The sequence below is a fragment of the Theropithecus gelada genome, chromosome X (genome assembly GCF_003255815.1).
Source record: "Theropithecus gelada isolate Dixy chromosome X, Tgel_1.0, whole genome shotgun sequence".
NCBI lineage: Eukaryota > Metazoa > Chordata > Mammalia > Primates > Cercopithecidae > Theropithecus > Theropithecus gelada.
The window spans coordinates 95,021,612-95,045,509 of record NC_037689.1 but is presented as its reverse complement, the minus strand read 5'-3'; the positions used below and the strand labels follow the sequence as shown (position 1 = coordinate 95,045,509).

At 34.4% G+C, this 23,898-nt stretch overlaps 1 protein-coding gene across 5 annotated transcripts in view; it reads right to left on the bottom strand.

The window, feature by feature from the left end:
• DIAPH2 (diaphanous related formin 2) overlaps nucleotides 1-23,898 on the bottom strand; it is a 931,860-nt gene that overhangs the window by 710,283 nt on the left and 197,679 nt on the right. For all 5 annotated transcript variants that reach the window (XM_025372654.1, XM_025372652.1, XM_025372653.1 and 2 more), the window contains 2 exons: nucleotides 497-571; nucleotides 347-416 (listed from right to left, as the gene is read on the bottom strand). In XM_025372654.1, coding sequence (XP_025228439.1) covers nucleotides 347-416; nucleotides 497-571 — 145 coding nt within the window. The remainder of the gene's footprint in view (nucleotides 1-346; nucleotides 417-496; nucleotides 572-23,898) is intronic.

Here is a 23,898-nt window from a genome sequence, read left to right as displayed (position 1 = left end):
TATATGGTTTCAAATGCATATTTAACCTCACTGTAAAACTTTATAAATACTTATTATTTATAAGCCTGTAATAACTAGCCTATAATTAATTAATACAGCAGAAACAAAAGTAAAAAATAGGTACAGGGTGGGGAAGAGGATTAGGGAAAAGAGTTAATGCATGCCAGGCTTATTACTTAGGTGATGGGTCGATTTGTGCATCAAACCACCATGGCACATGTTCACCTATGTACATGTATCCTGGAACTTAAAAAAATAATAAAAAAAAATTTGTTCATTTCGTACTTTCATAGTGTTGGGCAAGTTCTCACCTTTTGTGACAGGGGCAGAAATAAATACTACTTACCTTATTATTCATAAATGCTTTGAGGCATTGAATAAGTTTATACTGATTCTTCTTGTCAATATTTTCTTGCCTAAATAAAAGAAAAATGTATATTATGTTGTGCTGAAACATTTCCCCTTTGGTGATTTTATTTTTAATGTTTATTCTTACTGTTTTTTGTCCAGAAGCTTTTCCAGCTCATCTAATAAGAGTCCAAGACCTTCATGGCCAAAGTTGTTAACCCAGCTAAGAAATAAACAAAAAATTAGATGTATAAGTAAGTTAGTAATTTTAAAACATTAAATATCCAAAATAAAATTTCAGTTTTCAAATCTCATTATTCTGTCTTAATATTGCCTGTTTTTATTTTTTCAATTCCCACTGCTTCAAGTATTGACTCTATGAGGATGACTCAGTGATCTTTACCTCAATCCTAGACTTCTCCACATTTTAGACTGCCCATTACACAGCACTGCCTTGGTTGTTTCACCAGCATGACATACTTAAGCATGAATTTACAAGCTGAATTCATCTTCCCCTGTCTCCATACCCCAAAGTCAACTTATCTTCCACTCTTTGATACTGTATTAATAACATCACTACCCTTTAAATTCTTCAGACTTGAAATACTGGCATAATTATTTGATGCCCCATTTCTTTGACCTTTGCATTTATTCTATTTATTCATTCAACAAATATTTGTTGAGTGTCTACAAAGTTCCAAGCATGTTCTAGGTGAGAGAGATACGTAACAGGCAACAAAATTAGGCAACTAGCCTCACGGACTTTACTGTCTAGAGCTAGGGAGACAGTGAACAAATAACTATATACTAAATGTAAAAATTGCTTTGATGCAATGAAGAAAAATAAACCTTGGAAAATAGAATGAAAGGAGTGGCAGGTTGCTATTTTTCATTGTGTGATCAGGAAAGATTCTTTGATAAGGTTAGGTATTTCAGTAGAGCCCTGAAGAATGTGAGGACTTTCCAAGTAGAAGGATTAAGGGCAAATTGGGTCGTGAGGCATTAGCTACTGTGTTTAGAATGTTCCAGGAACTGTGAGGAGACCCATGTGGCAGGAGCTGAGTAAGTAAGTTTAGGAGATTGGCTGGACATAAAGTCTCCTGTATGGCAGAAGGCTGAAACACTGCTAATGTAGAGCTTGGTTTGACTTTCTGGCATCCAGTCACAAATATTCTACTTCTACTTCTAGAATGGCTCGTCCAAATGGCTCCTTTCTTCCTTCCCAATGCCTGTGCTAACATTCCAGGTTAGCCCTAGTTATCTTTCCTTTAATAAGCCTGGAGACTCCCAACTGGTGATTCCCCAACTTCATTCTTTTCTTTGAATCATTTTATAAAATGACAGATTAAATTGCCCTTAACCAAAGTTTTCTGTCCAAAAATTTCCCCCGGACTACTTAATACATTTTAAATCCTTTGGCTCAACATTCTGATGTAGCCTCAATCCACCTTTCCAGCCTCAGGCCTTTAAGCACATGTGCCAATAAAATGAGATAAATTATTATTGCTGGAGCCCACCTTGCACCTTCCTCATGTTAGCTCATTTATTCTTTCTTCCCAGAAGGTAACCTCAACTCCATCTCTCCCAACTATTTAAAACTAAAATTGGCTGTTTTAAGTCATTAATGTTTTCCCCCGTAATTCCTCCGATCAAATGAGTTCTTTTTCCTTAAAATCTCCATGTAATATTTATCTCTTACTGCTTGACATAATCATAATGATTCTTGCCATATGTCTTACCTGCCCCTTTGGCATGGAAATTCTCTAAAGAGAGTTTTATCATTTCATTACTATTTCTATCTTTCATAGTGTTTAGCAAGGTAGTTCATATATAGCCACTAAATATTTATATTAAATAGAGTCAACACTAAATAAATATTTGCTAATTTAAATTTAATTAAATTTACTGGCTTGTATGGTTAATAGAATAAGCAATCTCATACTACCCAAGAACATCATAAACATAAATCAATATATAGACTTCTGTGAAATAATAACATCTATGCTGTATATATTTAAACCATTCCATTCCAGTCTTTATCCATTTCATAGCTACCTAAGGTAAATCTTACCAACAAAGCAGAGACTGAAATTTTTAAGGGGATATGAGAGACATCACTGAAGAAAATATACTTTTAAAATAGCTCATATTCAGAACCAATCGCCATCCACAATATACATAGAAGCTCATTTTAAACAAATTCTGCTTTAATTTCCATAATGGAAACAAGAAAAAATCAATATGGCATTGTAATGATAATTGGCAACAAGCTACTGTTCAATTGAGGCATGTAATCATCTAGTGCAATGAGCTATTTTCTCTAAAGGCTCGATAATCAGTGAGGTGGTGGTAGAGGGATAAAGGGACATCAGCTTTAAGTATAATATATTCTATTTAATTTATCACAGAGAAAAATCAGAAGATATCATTACAGCACACTGTACCCTACAATAACCTTTACATAATAGGAATTCTGAACAAATTTTTATATAGTCCTCAATATCCGCTTTGGCATTTGGGAAGATGAAATAATCCATGATTTCTTTAAATTTACCACAAATTGTTTTAAAAATTCTGAATTTTACTCATATTCTCTTTATGCCTACTGCTATTAAAATTATTAGGGTTATTTCTTTCTTGGTCTAGGGAAGCATGATTCACAAGAACATGATTCATATTTGTTCAATTGAAATCAGTCACCCACACATCCCCTGTTTCAAATGGTGCAGTTTATGGTACTTTGGTTTTATTCAGGGAAAATTACTATTTTTCTTAAAAAACAAAAATAAGATACAATCATACAACTTAAGTGTGAGGAGGCAGGGCCTATTATTGCAAACTAGACAGGGAAAAGTCTTAAATGAGAATATTTTAGGCCAAGGGGCAGAGGAGGCCTAGTAAGAGTCTTTAAAACTTTTAAAGTAGAGAGAATGGGAGCCTGAAATGAGCCCATTGCTAAGGGGTAAAATAATTATGTATGATGACGATACTCAAGAGGTTAAAAGGAAAGGGATGTGGCTAGACATAACTTTGTTTCCTTTTTCTCTTGCCAGCACCACCATTTCTCTGCCTTTCAGGCATCAAACACTGTGAACTCCAGCCAAGCACTTACTGTTTTACTGCTTCTCTTTCTCTTTCTTTCTCTCTTTCTCTCTTTTTTTCTCTTTCTTTCTTTTTTATACACAATAGAGTATACTGATTTCAGCCAATACAAAAGTGGCCATGAAATGAGGAGGCAGTTTAAAAACAAAATGTTGGCTCCTGTATGTGAGCATGTCGGCTGAAATTCTGACACTGAAACACTAGAAGTAAGCATAAATGAAGGGTTCTCAAAGTGTGCACTCCAAATCGGCAGCATTGACATCATCTGGGAACTTGTTAGAAACGAAAATGCTTGTGCCTTACCTCAGACCTACTGAATCAGTAGCTGGGAGGAAGACAGAAATGTATGTTTTCACTAATTCTCCTCGCGAAACTGATGCTTGCTCAAATTTGAGAACCACTGGCATGGAACAATGGATTGCTGAGAAGTAGGGGAAGCCTTTCTCAGGCAAGACTCAGGCTCAGAACTCAAGGCTGCTTTATATGCCCACCCCACCATACTGTGCCCTCCCAGTGCCACAGGACACAGATCAAGAATCCAGTTGAAACAGATATATTTGGTATATTTCATGGAGTATGCAAATTCCAACTCTGAGTTATTTAGTACTAACTGGAACATCTAGAATGATAAGAATACAGTTGATGACCTGATTTAAAATCTTACTCAGAGATTACAGACAAAGACATAAAATTTTCTGCACTATCTCAGCCCAAAATAAGAAACTGATATTTCTCATGGACCTTACATTTATGAGGGACACAGAAGAGGCAGAGAATAATGAAGAACCAAACAGAAGGAAAAACAGGGGAGGAAAATGACTCTTTGTAATTTTCATAACCAACCCAAACATGAGTTATTTTTTCTTTCCATTTTACTGAGGTATGATTTACAGATAGTAAAATTTATCATTTTAACAAATGTATAGTCATGTAATCACCAATACAAATAAGATATAAAACGTTTCCATCACCCTAAAATATTCCCTCATTCCCCTTTGCAGTCAATCCCTTTTCCCTACTCTCAGAATCCTGGCAACTGCTTATCTGATTTGGGTCCCTACAGTTTTGCGCTTGCCAGAACATCATTACAAACGGAATTGTACAGTTTTCAAATGTTGTGTTTGGCTTCTCTTACTTAGCATAAATATTATGATATTCAACCATTTCGTTGCATGTATTAGTATTCCATTCCTTGTTACTGTATGAATATGCCACAATTTGTTTATCTATTAATTAGTTGATGAGCATTTCAGTTGTCTCCAGGTTTTGATGATTATGAACAGAGCTGATATAAACATTGACATGTAAGTATCTGTGTAAGCATGCATTCATTTCTGTTAAAAAATACCTAGGAGTGGAATAGCTGGGTCTTATGGTAAGTATATGTTTAACTGTTTAAAAACTACTTTCCAAAGTGGCTATTTCATTTGGCACTCCTTCAGCAAAATATCACAGTTCTAATTGCCCCAAATCCTTGTCAGTCTTTTTAAGTTTAGCCATTCTGAAAATTGTTTCTAGGTAAAGAAACTGAGATGCAAAGTAGTTAAGTAACTTCCCAAACATCACTCAACAAGTAAGTAGCAGTTCTAGGCCTCAAATCCATATCTGACTCCTAAGTACATGCTTATTTCAACCACGTCCCTAGAAATTACTAAAACAGGACCAGTACACAATTTTCTACAACATCTAGCTAATAGCTCCAATACCTTGCTTAAGAAGAATTAGTGGTGTTACAGAAGAGTTTATACCTACATATCTATGCCTAGACAGACAAACATATGTTTCATTATTTAACAGCTTAGTTCATTTATTAAGATAGGATAAGTACATTTCAATACATGTTTTTATTGTTTTTTAAAGTCCTGAGTATCATAAGAAATCTAAAAAATACTGTTAAGGAAAGATACCTGGAGACTTCAACTAAAATTTTCAGTCGAGATTTAGGTAAGGTAGTTTATCAGAAAGAATAGGTCCAAAATGTAGCTTACACTATTTCTTTTTTGATGGGCTATATAAGTCCACGATCTCACTTTTTAAGGTATTAACATATTGGTGATTTTGGGTTATCAAGTTACCTAAGTTAAAGAACTGTCTTAACATGCTACACATCCAAGTTGACATTTGTGGTCACATGTCAGGAGACCAAGTGGAACAAATGAACCATCCAAACAAAAACAATAGACCAGTCAGGAAGATTAATGTTTGAGTGAGCCAGCAGCCAAGATTATATCTGAATACTGAAAAGGAAGCCAGGAAGCTTATACTGGGAACAAGAGGTCTGAATCACAGTGAGAGAGCATTTTCCAACCCTACGTAAAAAAAGTTTGGCTGTATCTATCAGGGAGGCTAACCTCTGTTACGCTGCTCAAGAAGCTAAAAATTAAAGACTTTTTTCCAAGTTCACCCAAAAATCAAGAAAACATTCCATCATCCATCAATGGATTATTCTGTGGGGCCATATAGCTGCATGGCTAAATGCATAAGCTTTAGAGGAAAACAGATCTAGGTTCTAATCTCATCTCTACAAATTCTAGCTGTGCTACTTTTGATAATATACGTAAATTTTCTAAGCTTGTTTTTTTATTTTCAAAATAGGGATGAGAATACTACCTATACCCCATGAAGTCTTTGTGACTATTAAATGAAATAATGTATATAAAACATCACAATAAAGCCATCAAGAAATTTTTGGAAAAGGTTAAAAACCAAAACTCCAAATGTTGTTTGAATCTTCTAGTCTAAAATGCAGTATGAATTTTAGGCATTAATTAAAGAATCCTTTTCCATGGTATTAACACAACTTTTAATCACTTAATGAAAATTACATTAATTTTTATAAAACATGCAGATGACTAAAATTATACTAAACTTACTCTATTGACTTGTTTAAAAATAAGACTGTGGCATAGTGTCATGCCTATCATCTCAGCTATTCAGGAGGCTGAAACGGGGGGATCATTTGAGCCCAAGAGTTTGAGGCCAGATGGGGCAACATAGTGGGACCTCGTCTCTAAAAAAAATTTTTTTTAAGACTTTAAAATTTAAATATTTGGTACTCATATTACCTCATGTGTTTTAACCGGTCACTATTCAATTTTGTGTATACTTAATTCTAATTGTATTTAGTATGGCCAATTCACATCAGAATAGATATGGAAATTACAATGGTGAGGGAGAGAGAATTTTTAGTTCATGTATAATGCTGACAGAATTATATCAAAAATATATTGAAGTTTTAAAACAGAAACCTATCTCAAGCCTTTAGAACTTCTAAGGCCATTATTTTTAAAGGACCCACTTACACTGATCAGCATGATCGAAGGAAAGAAAATCTTACATTTAATGAAGGTATCAGAAGATTCAATTAACCCTAACTAAGAGAAAGCAGTATTCTCCCCTCTCTAGCTCTTCAGGGCAAAGCAAAATGAGAAAAATTTTCTATAAATGTACCTATTGAAGGAGAGAATAAGATTCTTGTAAAGAATTCTCACAGATTCTTATAAAGGACATTTCACAGTTTCCCAAAACCTCAACTTTTCTCCCATAAATTAGAGATTCAGACTCTGAATTATTTAGTTACATTTCACTTAAATATAAAGTAAAACCAAAGATGTAATGAACAGATGAGTTCAGTATGCTATATACAATGAAGACATAATAGAAAATAGTGACTGCATGCCCATCAATGATTAGATTATCCAAATTAACATCTATTGTTCAAAAGGGTTAAAGCTAAAATTAGAAACTTCTATACTGAATCCCATAAGCTGTAAAGGCAATTGGTCTCATGTGAAGGAGTCCAATATTAGTCATGTCATCCCTTTATCACTGTTTGTGCAGTGCTAAAGGCTAGTATAGAGGGTTATGTGTTCTGTACAAAGGATTTTATTTCCCTCTAATGGTGTTCTATTCCCATGTGTAATCTCAAACTACAACCTGAATCACTGGAACATCAAATAAAATGAATGATAGTTCAGAGTTTCTTGGGGGAATTCAGAGAGTTGGTAAAATTATAACATGTGAAACAACTAATTCAAAGGGTTGAGGAGACTTTAAATATTATCTTGAGTGGTGGGTTTTTTTTTTTTTTTTTTTTTCTTTTACAGGAAAACATCTCACTTTAACACCAATATTGCTACTGTAATGTTTTTTAATGCAACTAAAACCAAATCTTAGTTGTATACACTTATGGAAAGAAAGAGTTCTATGTGATTAAAACCAGTATGTAGCCCAACATAAACAGTATCATGCATTCAGTCCATGGATCAAATCTGCATAAACAGTAACCAAGAAAATCTTAGTATTTTCCGCATCTTTAAAGGAAACTTTGTTCGGCTAAATAAACATCATAGATAGCTCCACTGTCAATATAAATACCCACTAAAATATATATAAACAGATATAATATATATACGAATTTGTATACACTACAACTGACTTGGTCTTAGATCCATAAAAACATATATCTTCACTCAGGTTTCTCCACACGAAAGCAAAGACAATAACTTTGGGCATTTGAATGTCCTTGAAAACTATTCATCATCAGAGGTATCCATGAGATACCTCTGACCAATTATAAAATATCTATTTGATGTAACACTGCCATTTTCAGACATTTGTGCATAAACCTTTGAAGCCTGACAGTCACTGATCATTTATTTCATGTGACTCATAGAAAGCTTGAATGCATCAGTTTACCAGCTCTACCTCTGAGTGGTTTTGACTTCAATGTTGTGATCGATTACAATTTCCTTAGAAATGCCAATGAAGACATTCCATCTTTCTCTCTGGCTGCGTTTATTCTCTCTATCAGTCTTACTGCAAAAATCCTACTCTGTTTCATGCCACTCATCCATTTTTAGGAGTTCCTTACAAAGTAGGAAATGTGCATTCTTTCTAGCTGTTTATATTACACAAAGACAAATTCCTCTTACATATTTACAAAATAATTTTAAATGCTCTAGTTACATATAAACATCTCTTGAGGGCAATAGTTTAAGCAAACACACTCTCTAATAGGATAAAAGTTCTTTATTCATTAAAATCAATTTCGTAAGCTGTCTAAGTTACTTTGGAGACAGTCTAAAAAATGGCTAATGCCCAAATCTATCTGAATGCCTAACAGGCTAACAATCAATAATGTTTTCCTCCCCACCTTCCTTTAAACATTATTGTTAGAAAAGTATAAGAGAAGGTCTTGCTCCAAAGTAATGATGGGGAAAAATTACCAAAAAATTTGAATGACAATGAAAATAGACTCTTCAATCTACAATCAACAGGGGAAGCAAAAGGAAAGAGTATTCCAAATATTCAAGTAAAAGCTACTCACATTTTATATCTTCTTTAGATGTTTGAAATAGTAGATATAATTATGTTAGGACACTTACTAAAGATGCCTTCTTAGTAACATAACCAGTCAAACTTATAATAAAATGTTAACTTCCACAAGAAAAATGTATTGGTTTATTTTCCTAAGATAAGTAATACAGTTAAAATTCTATCACGCACACCACAGGACGTCCAATTTCATTTAGTTTAGTGGAATTTTGTTAAAATAAACTTATTTCAAAAAATCACATTCCTAATCTATAAGCCCTGCAAATGAAACAGAACTGACACCAAGTTTATGTCATGAATAAAGAAGTTATTTGAATGTATCGAAGAAACATAGAGGCATTAGCATATACCACCCGCACATATTATTTTTTCCTAAACCAATTTGTATGTTATACTATCTGATTCTGGTGGGCAGCAGAGAAATTAAGTGAATTTTTTTTTTTTCACAGGAACAGGGGTAAGGAGAGTTGAAGGGTAATTGCTATTTGATGAGTGAACAACAGAAATGCAACAGTCCTTCTCACCTACCAGGTGCAGTGCCAAAAACATATAATTAAAGACTCATTACAGAGTGTGATAGCTACGTAGACAAAGATCAAAGAAATTTAATGTTCACAGATATTTTTAGCACCAGATAATTGAAACCAAACCTAAAAAGAAAATCATTTTCTTGGGTCCTCATTGTACATGTCAAAAACATTTTAGCAAGTCCAAATGTTCTTTTTCCTCAGAATGTTATCTGTAATAGGTATTGCTTTAGTCTTTTCTTGTTTGTTTTTATATAATATTTTAAAACCCATTCCTCCTAACACTGAGAAAGATACTGTGGAGATTATATGTTCTTCAGTGTGTACATACATACATTCTTAACTATGGTGAAATATGTTTTTTTTTAAATTTATATTTATTTTTATTGACAAATAAAAACTGTATACATTTATACTGTACAATATGATGTTTTGACACATGCATACACTGTGAAATGGGTAAATCAAAGTAATTAACATAGGAATTACCTCACATACTTGATTTTATTTGTTATGAGAACACTTAAAAATCTCTCTCAGGACCAACAAGAAGATACTACAATCCTGCTTTTATATGCACCTAACACTGGAGCTCCCAGATTTATGAAACAATTACTACTAGACCTAAGAAATGAAATAGACAGCAACATAGTGAGTGGGAGACTTCAATATTCCACCGACAGCACTAGACAGACCATCAAGACAGAAAGTCAACAAAGAAACAGTAGACATAAACTATATCCTAGAACAAATGGACTTAACAGAAATCTACAGAACATTCTTCCAAACAACTGCATAATATACACTCTTCACATCAGCACATGGAATATTCTCCAAGATAGATCATCTGATAGGCCACAAAACAAGTTTCAACAAATTTAAGAAACTCAAAATCAGATCAAGCATCTTCTCAGAACACAGTGGAATAAAACTGGAAATCAACTGCAAAAGGAACCCTCAAAACTATGCAAATACATGGAAATTTGTCTGGTCTTGAATGATTTTTGGGTTAACAACGAAACCAAGATGGAAATTTAAAACTTATTTGAAAAGAATGGTACTAGTGACACGTTACCAAAACCTCTGTTATACGGCAAAAGCAGTGCTAAGAGGAAAGTTTACAGTGCTAAATGTCTATATCAAAAAGTCTGAAAAAGCACAAATTGACAACCTAATGGCACACCTCAAGTAACTAGAGAAACAAGAACAAATGAAGGCCGGGCGCAGTAGCTCATACCTGTAATCCCAGAACTTCCAGCGGCCACGGCAGGCAGATCACTTGAGGCCAGGAGTTCGAGACCAGCCTGGCCAACATGGCGAAACCCTGTCTCTACTAAAAATACAAAAATTAGTTGGGCATGGCAGTGCATGCCTGTAGTTCCAGCTACTTGGGAGGCTGAGGCACAAGAATCGCTTGAACCTGGGAGGTGGAAGTTGCAGCACTGAGCCGAAATTGAACCACTGTACTCCAGCCTGGGTGAACTTGTCTCAAAAAAAAAAAAAAAAAAAAAAAAGAACAGACAAAACCCAAAGCTAGAAGAAAAGAAATAGCAAAGATCAGAGCAGAACTAAATGAAATTCAAACAACAACAAAAATACAAAAGATAAATGGAAAAAAAGCTGGTTCTTTGAAAAGATGAAATTGATAGACCATTAGCGAGATTAATGAAGGAAAGAAGAGAGAAGATCCAAATAACTTCAATTAGAAATGAAACTGGAGACATTATAACTGATACCACAGAAATACAAAAGATCATTCAAGACTACTATGAAGACCTTTACACACATAAACTAGAAAATCTAGAGGAAATGGATAAATTCCTGGAAACATACAGCCCTCCTAGATTTAATCAGGAAGAAACACAAACTCTGAACAGACCAATAACAAGCAAGGAAATAGAAGCAGTAACAAAAAAAAATTGTCAACAAGAAAAAGTCCTGGACCAGATGGACTCACAACTGAATTCTATCTGACATTCAAAGAAACATTTTTTACCAATCCTACTGAAACTATTCCAAAAGAGAAAGAGGGAATCCTCTCTGAATGTTTCTATGAAGCCAGTATCACCCTAATACCAAAACTAGGAAAAGGCATAACAAAAAAGAAAACTGCAGACCAATATCCCTGGTGAACACTGATGCAAAAATCCCCAACAAAATACTAGCTAACTGAATGCAACAGCATATCAAAAACATAACATATCATGATCAAGTGGGTTTCATCCCAGGGATGAATAGTTTAGCAAGAATAGATTAGCATAAGCAAGTCAATAGATGTGACAAATCACATAAACAGAATTAAAAACAAAAACCATATGATCATCTCAATAGATGCAGAAAGAGCATTTGATAAAATCCACCATCTCTTTATGATAAAAATCCTCAAGAAACTAGGCACAGAAGGGACTTCCCTCAAAGTAATAAAAGCCATATAAGACCAACCCAAAGCCAACATCATACTGAATGGGTAAAAGTTGAAAGCATTCCCCCTGATAACTGGAACAAGACAAGGATGCCCACTTCACCATTTCTATTTAACATAGTACTGGAAGCCCCAGCCAGAGCAATTAGGCAAGAGAAAGAAATAAAGAGCATCTAAATTGGAAAAGAGGAAATCAAATTGTCACTGTTTGCTGATGATACGACTGTATACCAAGAAAACCCTAAAGACTCATCCAAAAGGCTCCTGATAAATGAATTCAGTAAAGTCTCAGGTTACAAAATCAATGTACACAAATCAGTGGCACCAAGCGGAGAGTCAAATGAAGAACTCAACCCTCTTTACAACAGCTGCAAAACAAAAACAAACAAACAAACAAAAAAACACTTAGGAATATACTTGCCCAAGGAGGTAAAAGATCTCTATAAGGAAAACTACAAAACACTGCTGAAAGAAATCATAGATGACACAAACACATGGAAACACATCCCATGCTCGTGGACGGGTAGAACCAATATTGTGAAAATGACCGTGCTGCCAAATGCAATCCATAAATTCATTGCAATTTCCATCAAAATACCATCATTACTCAAAGTAGGTGGGGGGGGGTGGGTTGAGAGGTGGGTAAGAGATAAAAGACTACATATCGGGTACAATGTACACTGCTTGGGTGATATGTGCACTAAAATCTCAGAATTCAACACTATAGAACTCATCCATGTAACCAAAAGCCACCTGTGCCCCCAAAACTATTGAAATTTTAAAAATAATCTTTTTAAAATTTCTTCTCTTAGCAATTTTCAAGTATACAATATATTGTTATTAACTATAGTTGCCATGATGTACAATAAATCTCTTGAACTTACACCTTCTGTTTGTATCCTTTGACCAACATAAATACAACAAATATTCGAAATCCTTAATAATCCCCCACTAAACAACTTGTTAAGGCTTTTATCCAAGACAAAATAAGCCAAATCCACTATTATTTTTCTTATATCATAGTGATATAAACCATCTAAAGCAATAACAACACAATAATAACAAATACATACATGACATACAAACAAAACATTTGTAGAATAAATGCAGTATAAAGTCCCTAAGAAATATCAGCCTTCTGTTATCATCAACCTGGCTTGTACCTATTTTCAGAAAACTCTAGAAATATAGCTACACCTAAAAGATATTCATTTATACTTGCTAAGTCTTTCCAAACATATAAACGCTTTTTAAAGAAAGCATGTCTTAATTGCTGAAATAACTTTGGCCTTATTAGTTAAAAGCCAAAACAAACAAACAATTTTAATTAACAACATGGATTTTCCTTCATTTACAAACAAACCTCCATGAAAGAACGCACACCAATAAGGGTAGCTTTTCTGGTTGTGAAATAAAATAAGTTACTCCATTTTGTAGATGAAGAAACCAAAGAAGGTTAGTGACTTGTCTTAGAACATAGAGCTTCCTAATAGGAAAACAACAGAATCCAGCACTTCTCAATTCTTATATACCTCTCATTAAACTATATTGTCAACAACTAACATAAAAATCATTAGTTAGAGGTTACAAGATTTTAGTTATTTTCCTTTCACGAACAAATATTGGATAAAAGTTAAAATATATTTAAAAATATCACCAATGCTTATATGTAGAAGTAAAAACAATACCAATGAGGTGGTTTTCATCTTTTTAATTATTAATTTTGGGTTGCATCATCAAGGCATGGGATACTTTAAATAATAAAAACATCAGAAATGTCCAAAAATATATATTTTCTTTCTGTTTTTCATGTACCAATGGATAAAATATTGAGCCCTATCATATTACAATTTATGACTATTGGCTGTAGACACGTCAATGATATACCTGTAAACACCCACTTCAAAATATGTAGTAACTATTAGTTGATATTTGGTCTCACAAAATACTGCATAAATATTAGGAAACAGTTTGAAAAAAATGAAGCCACTCGCCTTTCATTTGGGAATAACAGTCCTTGGTAACCCTTACTTGCTTCCATACTCAACATGAAAGACATTGGTCAGCCATTTTGGGGTTGCTTCCTATTAACTTCCTTGACTTCATTATCCCTTTGCACTTTACCTTATTCACTTTGGTTATACTGAACTTTCAATAAACCCAGTAACTATGTTTTAGCAGACCAATCACTTCCTCTATCAGTTTTTGTCTCCAAATGGAGTGAGGCCTGAGACTAGAGTATTGGCAATGCAAATGTAAAAGCTATTTAGGTATCACAAATGAAAAAATGAGCAAATGTGACATATGAGGAGTATCAAAGATGCCAAATCATACACACAAGGATCAGAGCCAAGATCTTGAATGCATGGATGAGCTTTCTAAGACAAAGAATATACTAAGGACTATTTTTTTGAATAGTGGAACATTATTATGTGATCCCAAATCAGCTGTGAGTTCACAGATTAATAAGCCCAACATCATGCTTATATAGACCTCTGCAGTATGTGTCCAGCACAATGCTTATATCTTCACAGTGCTATTTGATAATTCACATGTATCTAATATCCTTCATATCAATATGATTCATAACTTTCCAGTCACATATTTTAAAAACCAATCTGGGCCAGGCATAGTGGCTCACGCCTGTAGTCCCAGTACTTTGGGAGGCCGAGGCAGGTGGATCACCTGAGGTTGGGAGTTTGAGAACAACTCAAAATTCTGGCCTGGCCAACACAGGGAAACCCTATCTCTACGAAAAATACAAAAAATTAGCCAAGTGTGGTGGTGCACGCCAGTAATCCCATCTACTCGGAAGGCTGAGGCAGGAGAATGGCTTGAACCCAGGAGGTGGAGGTTACAGTGACCCAATATCGCGCCACCACACTCCAGCCTGGGCAACAGAGCCAGACTCCATCTCAAAACAAACAAACAAAAAAAAAAAAAAAGAAAGAAAAACTAATCTATATATGTAATTTTTTCCTGCTCCTCAAATGAACTCCTCTATAGCAATGTATTCTTAACTTTTATTATTCCAACTTTCTAAGCACATTGAAAAGAGTTGTGAAATGCAGTAAGGTGAATACTTGAATCAAACTATGGTCATCAGCAAATTAAGACACAGGATTTCAACAGGTAAATCATTATAATTTGTAAACAACACAAAAATAGTAGCAGAAACCAAAATTAATGCTAAACCCACATAATAACCCATAACCACAGCACATCCTGCATTCTATTCCCAGGAGAAAGCAATGATGAGCAAATAAACTCACAAAAAAGTTTTTGAAGATACGAAGTATATGACAAGGTCAGAGAACACCCCAGCTTAATGTCCCACACCACTTACACTTAAAGTATTAGGCCATTTTAATAAATGCTCATAATGCGAACCTCAAAGGCACTATAAAATTCTTAAGCATTCTCTATGTCGAAGAAAAATTCATTAATACTTAATATAGTTTTAGTGCTGGATCCACTTCAAGATATTCTTTGACAGATATTAATTCACATATGGAAATTTATAACTCAATTTTAAAAAATCTGTTTAACTACAACATTCCAATCTTCAATAGTTTTTGATGAATAAATGTTGAATGTAACAATTTAAGATATGATCTCCAGGAAATTCTTCTGGAAGCTGGTAACAAGGGAACTATGGTACCACATAAAAGAAAAAAAAAAAAAAACTATGGCAGTACTCAGTACTCAGGCAACATCCTCCAAAATAGAATTAGAGTAAATCTGCATATGTTAAATAACACTGGGTGCTGAAGAACTGACCTAACAAACAGGAGTAGGTTCATTTCAGGTGTATGAAGGCTTGAAATTCATATTCATATGAGAGGCCACTAAAACTGTCTCATTTGAAGATGTTTTAGTTTTTAGAAGTACAATAACATTATGTTATCTCCTATATTCTGCCTTCATGGATTCCACCTTAACAGAAGATTCCAGGTTTAAACTGCCTAGTGTGAGAGGCTATACACTTACAGCTTTGCTGACCAGGTAGGAAATCTCCCCAAATTAGTTGTCCATTATCTACCACCAGTCGAACAGCTGGGGTCATAGAGCAAATACTGTTATCTAGTGCACATGGATCTTCTTTCAATCAACTATACAGACTACTTGCACTCCAGGTGCTAGCTGGCATCTTAATTGTGAGTTATCAGCTATCCAACTTCTATCAAAAGTCCAGCTGAGATGATAGATAGTCCAAGGGGAGAGCCTCAGGCACATTTCTCAAGTATACCTTGGTAGCAGGTTAGATTACTAGAAAGCTGCATTCCAGTACCATTATTCCTGGGTCATTGTAGAAATACCATAACTTTGATTTTTTCACTTTTTGGCTAAATGCAGGAAATGGACATTCATAGAAATCCTCTGTACTTTATGGAAAACTATCGAGGACTCATTCTACTGTTATTGTCCGATATCCCTCATTTAAAGAACCACAAAATAAAATGAGTTCAGAATCAGGAAGAACGACCCTCCTGAAAAACAAACAAACAACAACAAAAAAGAGATGCAGTGTCATTTATCAGGTAACAGCTATGTCTCCCAATACTTTTTATTGAGAGACTTTTATTGAGAGACAGAGCTGTTTACCTGATGAACACCCCCCTACCCCTCTCCACTCCATACAAAGAAACTTGGATCTATGTTATACTCAAATCATTACCTGACATTGTCCTAGGTTTTTGGAAAAGTTCCACCTTCTTTACTCATTTAATTGGAGCTTGGCATTTTTACCCTTGTCTTACGGAAGTAGAATATCTGCTTCTTTTATTTTAAGCTGCAACTGCTTTTGCAATATTCTCCAAATAATGAGAGAAGTATTAAAACTCTAGTATGTGCCCAAGACCTTTAGTTAAATTAGTTCATATAACTCGAAATATATTTCAAATGACATATTTATAAGCATTTTCTTCCCAAGACTAATTTTGAATAAATAGAAAATGCATATAAGTGTTTTAAGAGGGAAGTTAGCCTTCTACTCAGAAATCAATACAATCAGTGTGCCTAGATTCTGCTGCTAGATTATATATACCTTTATATGACCAGTTACATGTTTCTAATTATTTTAGATGATTATTATATAAAATTGGCTTTCTAGTTTAAAACACATCATTTAAATAAGAAAATGTATTGCCTTGGTGGAGCTTACATAGTAATAAAATAAATCCAACACAAGAACCACTATTTATCCTAATGCCTGTAACATTTTCTCCTAATAATACTTCAAAAACTTAGGTCAGTATCTGCTGTGCCTAATTATTTTTTAAAATAATATATGACACATAAATCTACTTTGTTTCTATTAAGAGGTAATATCATTGGATGTGCCGAAGTCAGAATTATGTTTTGAAGTTAATAGTGTATAATTAAAAATTCCAGGTCACTTAATATGTATGGTATCAACTTAGTCAAATGAGCTTGAATATACTTGATACGAATTTGAATTGTTGACCAAGATTTTTAACAAAAGGCATATAAATTGACAACTGCAATGAGTTTACTATTTTCTATTCTGTGTATAAATATACTAGTGCTATTCTAAAATGATTTATGGATTTGAAAGTTAAAGCAAAGAAATTCAAAATACCAATATTGAAAAACCTGCTTTAGTAATACCGCACATAATGCTGCTTTATGAGATGTGCTCACAATTTTAAGCCGTGTTCACATTTCCACATTGTAAAAAGTGTCCTTATTATTCCATCTTTCATAGTTAGTCCTCTGCAAAATGTTCTAAGAGTATTGATCTATACCTACCTTTATATTAACTTTCTAAGTACTTTTGGCTGCTTTGCCAAGCTTTTAATAAGTTTAATACAGGTTGTTTAAATAGTTATTAAGACCTATAATTCAGAAAGTGCTTTTTGTCCTAATTTGTATTGCTGTCAAGATCCATCTATTTTCATTATGATAATTATGTTAAAATGCATATTTGTTAATACACTAGAAAAATATGTTTAAATCTAAAAGGAAGATAGCATCCAATAAAAACAAATATTCCAGAGGTAATGCAAATAACTGCACATGTATCAACTCGAAAATATATTTTATGTTTTCACTGGCTTGGAAATATTGGCCGAGGAAGCTATCATCATAGGATGTGAACACAAACACTACACCATGAGTTTGGCAGATAAGTGGATCCCAACCAAACAGAAAAACAATTTCCTAGTGGGGTAAAATACCCCTAAAGCTGTGAGGCAATTTCAGTAACAACTCTAAAAAGAATTCTAGGCAATCACAATTCTGTGATGCTATTCTTCAAAGTAGTATTTGCTGTTTTTATCATGTGCTGAGAAACCTTAGTGACAATGATCTATTGCTACATATTTCTTTGGATCTTCATAAAATGTATTGCCAAATATCTATACATCTTGCAATGAATTAGCTTGGAATAAAATTGTCCAAACTCATTGGCCATTTCTCAGCAGGCACTGCTTCCTTTCATAAACTTTAGTAAAGAGGTACGAACAAAAATATCTAAATAACGGAGTCCTCATTCTAAATCACACATAGACCATGGTATGTGCAAAGTCTAATGCAATTTGTGATGGCAGATTGGGATTTACTTTACAGTCAAAGCACATGGATTTTTAGAGTGTTAAATAGATTTGTAAACATTCAATTTCATTAATACACCGTGCAATTGTAACAAGGCTATTGCGTAAAGCATGCCATGCTGTCTGTGGATTGTGAATATGATTCAAACCAAGGTTTCATTCTTATGTGGAAGAAGTTAGCTTCATTCTTTTTCTGATTACAGCTAAAAATGCATGGCCACAAAATAGTGCCAGATTAATGCAAATTCATTCTCACTGCTGGAAAAGCAGAGGTTGTTATTGATGATGGGTCAATAACCACATCAAATCACACATTAGTATATATAAATTACACAGCACCAGCCACCATGAGACAAATAAGAGGGTAAGAGGGTCCCTTCCCCAGAGGAGACTAAAATCTGAATGAGAAAAACAGACATGCATACATGAAACTATTACAGAATATAAACAGGTACTGGTAAATACATACAGTAAAAAATAAATGTTGAGGGAAATGTAGAGTAACAGAGTGATTTGAGATAGGACCAGTTAATGATGGCTTATAAAAGGGATTTTTAAGTATTTGCTTCAGCAGAAAATAATATACCAAAATGACTTTCTTAGAGCCTTTATCACCTGAGTGATTAAATACCATGTGAATTTGAAATTCATGACTCCACTTAATATTCCAAAATGACTGCTTTGAGGATGTTTGGTAAAACTGTTAGTATGTATATGTATGTGTGTATGTGTGTGTGTGTGCACTTATTTATACATATTTTTAGAATTTTACGAGGGGCTGAACAAAAATAAACCAATTAAAACTGTGGTAGGGAGGAGAATTACCCACGAGAGGACAACGGCGTCGGTTCTAATGAACACCAGGTTTCAAAAACAGTTATGCAACAGAGTTTTAGGAACTGCTTTCATCCGTATTTAAAGGAAATTATAAATATCTGTCTGGGGGTGGTTAAATACATTTATAAATACAAAAAATAATGGAACATTAGGAAATCCTCTAGCCTTATAGAAGAACATTCTTCTCACTCTTCAAAACAATACCTAAACACTAATCTAGTTCCAATAGCAAAGGTAAGAGGATTAAAACTAAGCAAAAGAGAATATAGAACGTAGAGGCTTAGAGTTGCAAGGCTCCAATCCCATTTACATATGAAGAAACTGAGGACCATTGACTGGACCAAGGTCACCACAGAGGAGTGATCAAGAACTAGAATGATTTATCATATTGTCACAGGATCCTGGGGTGTCACTTCGCCAACTAGAAACCTCTGCAGTCAGTGGCACCTTCTGCCTGAGTAACATACAACATGTTCTCCCTGCTTCCATCCAGGGCTATCCTTTAAAAATGTAGGTCATCTCATGCCATTCCATTCCTCAAAGTTCTCTAACAGTGTCCCAGCTCACTCAAAGTAAAAGCTGAAGTCTTCTGAATGGTCAATAAGGCTCTACATTATCTGCTTCCAGCATGCTAGCCTCCCTGACATTCCTAGAACATGCCAAGCATGCTCCCATCTTTGGTATTTGCTGTTGCTGTTTTCTGTTTCTAACAACATTCCTCCTCCGGTGAACATAGCTCACTGCCACACTTCCTTTAGACCTCTGTGCAAATGTCATTAGAGTCAGGGAGGCTTTCACTGATCATCTAATATAAAATAGCAACATCTCTTCCTCAGTTCATATCAGAACCTGACATTTGATATACACCTTTAAAAAAACTGTCTGAATTCCTGTACTAGAATGTAAGCTACATATGTATAAGCCCCATATGGACAAGGGGAATTTAGTTTTGTTATTCCTTTGTAGGATTATCCATGTGATACATAAAAACAAACCACATAAAATATTAAGTGCTATTTATTGAACTCCTCCAATTTAAGGTATTACTAAAGGAAATTAACTTTTTTTTTTTTTTTTTTTTTTGAGACGGAGTCTTGTACTGTTGCCCAGGCTGGAGTACAGTGGCACAATCTCGGCTCACTGCAAGCTCTGCCTCTTGGGTTCATGCCATTCTCCTGCCTCAGCCTCCCGAGTAGCTGGGACTACAGGCACGAGCCACCACACCCAGCTAATTTTTTGTACTTTTAGTAGAAATGGGGTTTCACCGTGTTAGCCAGGATGGTCTCGATCTCCTGACCTCGTGATCCGCCTGCCTCAGCCTCCCAAAGTGCTGGGATTACAGGCGTGAGTCACCACGCCCGGGAGGAAATTAACTCTTAATGTTAAAAAATTGTTTTTGTAATTTATCACATGATGGCAAATTGGAATAAATATCACAGAGATAGTGTTAGAATTACTAGAAGTATCATCCACAATGGATAGGGCAAAGAAGTCCCAATTTACACACAGCTATGTGATCAGAAAAAAAAATAAGCTTCTCAATACACTGATATATATTCTTAAGATATATTGCAAAAACTACAAGCATAGATTTAGAGAAAATGTAGCATTTCAGATGATCTTTTAAATCAATGAAAATATAGTCCCAAATGGTATTACAGTATCATAAAAAAATCACCCAAGTTATTCAACTAAGTTCTCTACGACAGCAAAAAATAACGTTTTGTCTCTTAAGCTGATAGGTGAGTGCAAAGGTGTTTTTATATTATCTTCTATACATTTGCTGAAAGTTTTCACAGTTTTTTTCATTTAAATGAGACAAATTTTAAGGAAAGAAAGTCAAAATATTTAGTATGTGACGACAGTGAAAGAATACTAACAACAATGAAAGAATACTATTTTAATAGACTTTCCTTATTGTGACGCTGTACAAACTAGTTGTTAAGGGCCTAGGCTCTAGAGATACAAAGCCTGGGCTTAAATCTTAACACTGACACTTGCTGGTCACGCAACTTTAATATGGAGCAAATTACTTAACCTCTCTGAGCCTAAAGTTTGCCTACAAAATAGGAACAATACTAATAATGTTATCCTGATTGTATATGTATATTTAAAGGTCTTAGAACATTGCAGGGGTAGTAAATGCCATATATATACATACACATATACACACACATATATATATAAAACACATATCACACACACATAATTTTTCATTATTTTTTAATGTATTAAAAATGCCTATACATCATCCAATAAGACATTTGGAAATGGAGTCTCAATTTCAAGAGAGAGGTCTGGCCGGGTGGGTGGCTCACACCTGTAATCCCAGCACTCTGGGAGGCCGAGGCAGGCGGATCATGAGGTCAGGAGTTTGAGACCAGCCCGGCCAACATGGCAAACCCTGTCCTACTAAAAATACAAAAATTAGCCAGGTATGGTGGCAGGCGCCTGTAGTCCCAGCTACTCTGGAGGCTGAGGCAGGAGAATCGCTTGCCCCTGGGAGGCAGAGTTTGCAGTGAGCTGAGATTGTGCCATTGCACTCCAGCCTGGGCAACAAGAGCAAAACTCCATCTCAAAAAAAAAAAAAAAAAAAAAAGAGGTCTGAGCTGAAAATGTAAATCTAAGCATCACCGGAATCATACATACACATACACACACATACACACACACACACATACACACAACTCCCACTCTTAGAACAGTACTTGGGAGATAATAAATATTAAATAAATGTTAAAATGTTAACTATTACTATCTTTAATAAGCATTTCAGAAATCAGTTAAATTTAAACTCATCAAAATTAAAGTTAACACTTAAATGCATATAGTAGGAACTCACTAAAGGTTTCATGAACAAATATAAATCTTGCTAGTTACCTTTTTTAAATTGCTGTTATCAAAAGTAAACAGAAATTGAAAAAATATAAGAATTTATGCTTTTCAGCCTCTACTCCAAATGTTACTAAATTTAGTAGGTAAAAGTAACAAAATGATCACTAATAATTATGACCATAGTAAGATTATTACATTAGCCTTGAAAACACTTTCAAATATATTTATTCATAGTTAATTCAGAATCAACCTCAATATAAATACATATATTTCATAAGCCTGTGAGCCATAGGAAAAAACCTCGGGTGGATTATAATCATCAATTACGTTTTTCAGGTTCCTCAGGCTTAAATGCCCCTGCCCAAAATAGTCAATAGTATGTCCCCAGGATTTGTATCTTATCCTCAAAAGGTGTGGCTAACAATCAGGGCAGGATCTTGGAGAAAGGGGATATTAGCCAAGTCATTCCCAATCTAAACAAAATTGAGAAAGTATGCATGCCAGGTGGGTGTTGAAAATGAACTTTAAAAATCTGCACCCTTTAACATGGACTAAATACGCTTGTATAAAACAATCCAGTGATTATTTTCTGCCTAAAATGTTTTTATTTCCACTGACATTATATCTAGACCTACTTACTACTTTTCCACTGCTATCTCTTACCTGTAGCAGAATCCACTAAAGCACATGATTCCATTCAGAAGAATAAGAGTTGGGAGGAGCAATTTTAAAAGTCTAAAACAACCCCAAGGAACACAGATAGAGGACAGTGCCCCTCAGAGGATGGGGGAGAGGCTGGTCTTCTGCCTTAAATTCAGGTGTACATATCTCTATGTATCAATTTGCAGGGACAAAAGCAGTTTGGCCTCCCAAACAAAACAAAAAAAAGAGTTTTTTCCCCCTCCTTCTGGAGGCATGCTCCTAGAGTAGGAAAAAAAAGTGGCTACCCATCTACTGGCCAGTTGAATCAGCTCAAGCAATTATGGGAGCGACCTATAATTACACTCATAAATATCAGATTTTAATGTCATGGTTTCTGAATTTGGGTAAGTGATATCACAAAAGAATACTGTATCTGCTAGACTATTTCTTTCAGCTCCACAGTTCTAAGTATTATATATGCCCCTTGTTGCCTCTCCCCCAATATGATTTTCCCTAGGACAGGTAACCTTTTTCAACAAAAAGTGGTTCCGAATATTTTAGGTTTATGAAGATCAGAATTTTCAAAATGTCTGATAATTGAAGTAACAGGTTTATAGTATGTTATTCATTTGTGTTTTTCAAGAGTGCCATTTATGATTTCTTTACTTTCAAGGGGAAGAAAAATATGCATCACAAAGCTTAAGCAAGAATTGGTGGTAAGTTTTTCTAATGGCAGGCCATTTTCTGAACGTTTTCCTGAAAGTACGGATTACTGGCAATGCTCCATTTAAGAGTTTTTTTTTTTTTTTCCAGTTTTCATGATTCAATTAGACAAATAATGTTCTTCTCTTCTATCTGAATATATATTATATATGAATATACATATATTATATAAAATATAATACATATTCATTCAAAAGTATATATTTTTTCTTTCCTCTAATGTAAAATATTTAACACCTTGAAAGATACCATCTTTAGTGTATGGGTAACTGAGGGCTTTCTTTAATGGTCAATTATTTAAAAGTCTCACATAATTTATATAATCTACACTAAAATGTATTGTTAGAACTAGGCTATAGCATATGTTCTTGGTATTATATATAGAAAAGAAAAAATTCTGGATAATTAACTATTAATCCTTAAGGATATAAAACAAAAAGGCTTTTTCAAATGTACTTAGAAAAAAAATCACACAGGAAAGTTAAGATTTTATAAAACTATTTTAATAAAACATTTGAATAAATTTGTGTTAAACTCAGTAAGTTTCATT